This window comes from Bos javanicus, chromosome 8 (genome assembly GCF_032452875.1).
Source record: "Bos javanicus breed banteng chromosome 8, ARS-OSU_banteng_1.0, whole genome shotgun sequence".
Taxonomy (NCBI): domain Eukaryota; kingdom Metazoa; phylum Chordata; class Mammalia; order Artiodactyla; family Bovidae; genus Bos; species Bos javanicus.
In genome coordinates, this window is record NC_083875.1 from 76,738,233 (window position 1) to 76,741,131 (window position 2,899).

General features: G+C 51.3%; 1 protein-coding gene across 1 annotated transcript; it reads right to left on the reverse strand.

Moving 5' to 3' along the window:
• Positions 1–532: 532 nt before the first annotated feature.
• CCL21 (C-C motif chemokine ligand 21) lies at positions 533–1,851 on the reverse strand. Its single transcript, XM_061426008.1, has 4 exons — positions 1,559–1,851; positions 1,322–1,442; positions 1,045–1,227; positions 533–965 (listed from the first exon to the last, which is right to left on the reverse strand). The coding sequence occupies exons 1-4, from the start codon at positions 1,629–1,631 to the stop codon at positions 941–943; spliced, it is 402 nt and encodes a 133-aa protein (XP_061281992.1). The 5' UTR covers positions 1,632–1,851; the 3' UTR covers positions 533–940.
• Positions 1,852–2,899: the final 1,048 nt, after the last annotated feature.

Consider the following 2,899-nt stretch of genomic DNA (forward strand, 5'->3'; position numbering starts at 1 on the left):
CGGGCAAGGAGGAGAGGCCATGCACCCCCTTTCACTGGTCAGGGTGGAAGGGAATCCTCTGGGGTCTTTGGGAGGAGATGGGAACTCTGGGTAGGGCAGGTTCCAGTAGAACTTGTGTTTGCCTGTGTTACAGGCGGGCTCAGGCTCCCACCTCCCTCCAGTATGCCAAAAGACAAGAGTGGACAGCCTCTGGTGAAGCTGAGAGTGAGAGTGCTGGGCAGAAGCAGAGTAAGTGGTGTCTTCAGGGTCTCAGAGGCCTGCAGAACCATTGAGGATGTGTGTCCTGGAGCCACCATCTCTCCATGGGCTGGGATTTCTCCTAGACCCGGAGCAGCCCAGCTCCCACCCCGCCAGTCAGCTTCTCTTTTACTGCCTGCGGGTCTGGGCACCTGGGAAGCAAGGAAAGTCTTGGGGTGGGCGAGAACATAGAATTTTTCCAGCCTGAGCTCCTGATTGGGACCTTAGAGTGTGTGACTCCCCCCTGTGGTGACAGTGGCTTCTCTGCGGACACAAACACACAGAAACAGAAACATGGGAAGAAGGCCAGAATGGCTGTTTATTCAATTGGGTGTAAGTCATATTTACAAAGGAAAAAAGAGCTGGGTAGTGTGTAGTGTGGAGCAGGGTCAGGTCCAGGACCCTGGGTGACCTTTCCTCGGAGGGGCAGGCCTGCTGCCACCTCTCACACTGCCTAGGGGACATGCCCTTCTCTGCCTGTCTAGGCCTGGCCTGATGTGGGCAGTGCAGCCGTGCAGGGTAGGGTGGGAATACAGAAGGGGTGGTTGAAGCTGGAGAAGGGGTGAGGCAAGGCCAGCATGAAGTGGCTGCTCTGGGGCCCCCGGGTCCTCCCTCTCTCCTAGCCTCTCTTGTCCCTTTGGTTGGGGCTCCAAGCCCTGGTGAGACTGGTGGGGACCTCCTGGGCTCCGGGCTGGTCACTGGGCTATGGCCCTTTTGAGATCTCAGTCCTGGGAGGGCAGAAGAGTGGTTTGAGCATGATCGAGGCTCTCCTTCACCTCCCTCCCCCTGTCCCTTTAGCTCCCTTACCTCTTACAGCCTTTGGAACCCTTTCCCTTCTTGCCAGACTTGGGGGCCCCCTTTTCCTTCTTACAGTCCTGGACTGGTTTCCGTGGGGCTGATGGCTTGTCCAGATGCTGCATCAGTTTCTGCACCCAGGCCTCTTTAGGGTCTGCACATAGCTCTGGCTGAGAGCGTTTCCGAGGCGAGAACCTAGGGTTCGGGGGTTAGCAAGCCTGTCCTAGTCTTGCCCATCATGCCCTCCCACTCAGCTGCCAGCCTGCACCCACCCTGTGTACCTACTTACAGGATAGCTGGCATAGCGCAACTCAGGGTTGGGTCCTGCTTCCGGTAGCTGCGGACAATGTTGGCGGGAATCTTCTTTCGGCTGTACCTGAGGCAACAGTCCTGTGCCCCTCCATCACTGCCTGTGGGTGGGGTTCGCAGGGAGTGAGAGGCTGCTTGTAGACTCCTACCCAGGCCTCTCTAGCTCTTCCCCGACCCTGTCCTCCTCCCCCTACCCCCGCAGGCAACTCCTTGATACCTTGGACCTGGAGGATGCAGAAGGCCAGGACCAGGACAAGGATGCTCAGGACCAGTGACTGAGCCATGGCCATGGCAGAGCTCAGGCGAGGTGGGCAGTTTCAGTCTGGGGGTCCGTGTGTGGACTACGACTGGTGTGCTGCCTATTTATGCAGGCGGACACTTTCGCTTCCCCCATCCCTAGGCACTCAGTCCAGGCAAGAGTAGGAATCTCCCTCCTTCCTTCCTGAAAGACACCCAGATCCTGTCCTGGCACCCAGCCTCACTAGTATGCGGAAATTAAAACTTCACACAGCTAGTCAGTCCCCAAGCCGACCCTGTCTCCTGCTCAATAAAAGTTGAATCTGAAAGGCCCGCTTTCTAGCCCCAGCCCCTGTCTTGATGGAGGACTTACCACCTCTCCTCTGGAACACTGTGACTGCCTCTTCAGTTCACTCCAGGCTCCATGTTCTTCCATTCCTTCAAGCAGACTGAGGACTGTTACTAAAATACAAATCTGATTAATGAGTTGTAAGAGTTCTGTGTACATTCTGGATAATAGCCACTTATCAAATATATGATTTGCAAATTTTCCTTCCATTCTGTGGGTTGTTTTTTCACTCTCTTGATATCTTGATAGTGTCCTTTGATGCACAAAAATTTTAAATTCAGTTGATCTAATTTTTCTTCTGTTGTCTGTATTTTTGGTATCATATTTAAGAAACCATTGCCAAATCTAAGCCCTTGAAGGTTTCCCCTTAGGTTTTCCCTGCAGCATTATTGAGGTATAATTGACAAAATTGTGTATGTTTAAAGTGTACAATGTGATGAGTTGATATATGTATATATTGTGAAATAATTACCACAAGTTAATTAATACCTCCACCACTTCATGTAGTTATACCTTTTTATTTTTTGTAGTTAGACAGTTTGAGGCCTATTTTCTTAGCAAATTTCAAGTATAGTATAAATGAAAGTTGCTCAGTTGTATCCGACTCTTTGCGACCTCATGGACTGTAGCCTGCCAGTCTCTGTCCATAGAATTCTCTGGGCAAGAATACTGGAGCGGATAGCTATTCCCTTCTCCAGGGGATCTTCCCAACCCAGGGACTGAACTCAGGTCTCCCGCATTGCAGGTGGGTTCTGCACTGTCTGAGCCACCAGGGAAGCCCACGGTACAGTATTGTTAGCTATAATCACCATGTTGTACATTTGATCCTCAGAACTTACTCATTTTATAACTGAAAGTTTGTAGCCATTAAAACATCTCTCCATTTTCCCCAGCCCCTGGCAATCACCATTCTACTTTCTTCTTTGTATTTGACTTTTTTGTTGATTCCCCATATAAGTGGCACCATACAAT

Coding starts and splice junctions, on each gene's coding strand:
- CCL21 (XM_061426008.1), bottom strand. CDS start 1,631: ATGGCCATGGCTCAGTCACTGGTCCTGAGCATCCTTGTCCTGGTCCTG. Junction 1,228..1,321: donor TGCGCTATGCCAGCTATCCT/GTAAGTAGGTAC, acceptor CCCGAACCCTAG/GTTCTCGCCTCGGAAACGCT. Junction 966..1,044: donor GGTTCCAAAGGCTGTAAGAG/GTAAGGGAGCTA, acceptor CTGCCCTCCCAG/GACTGAGATCTCAAAAGGGC.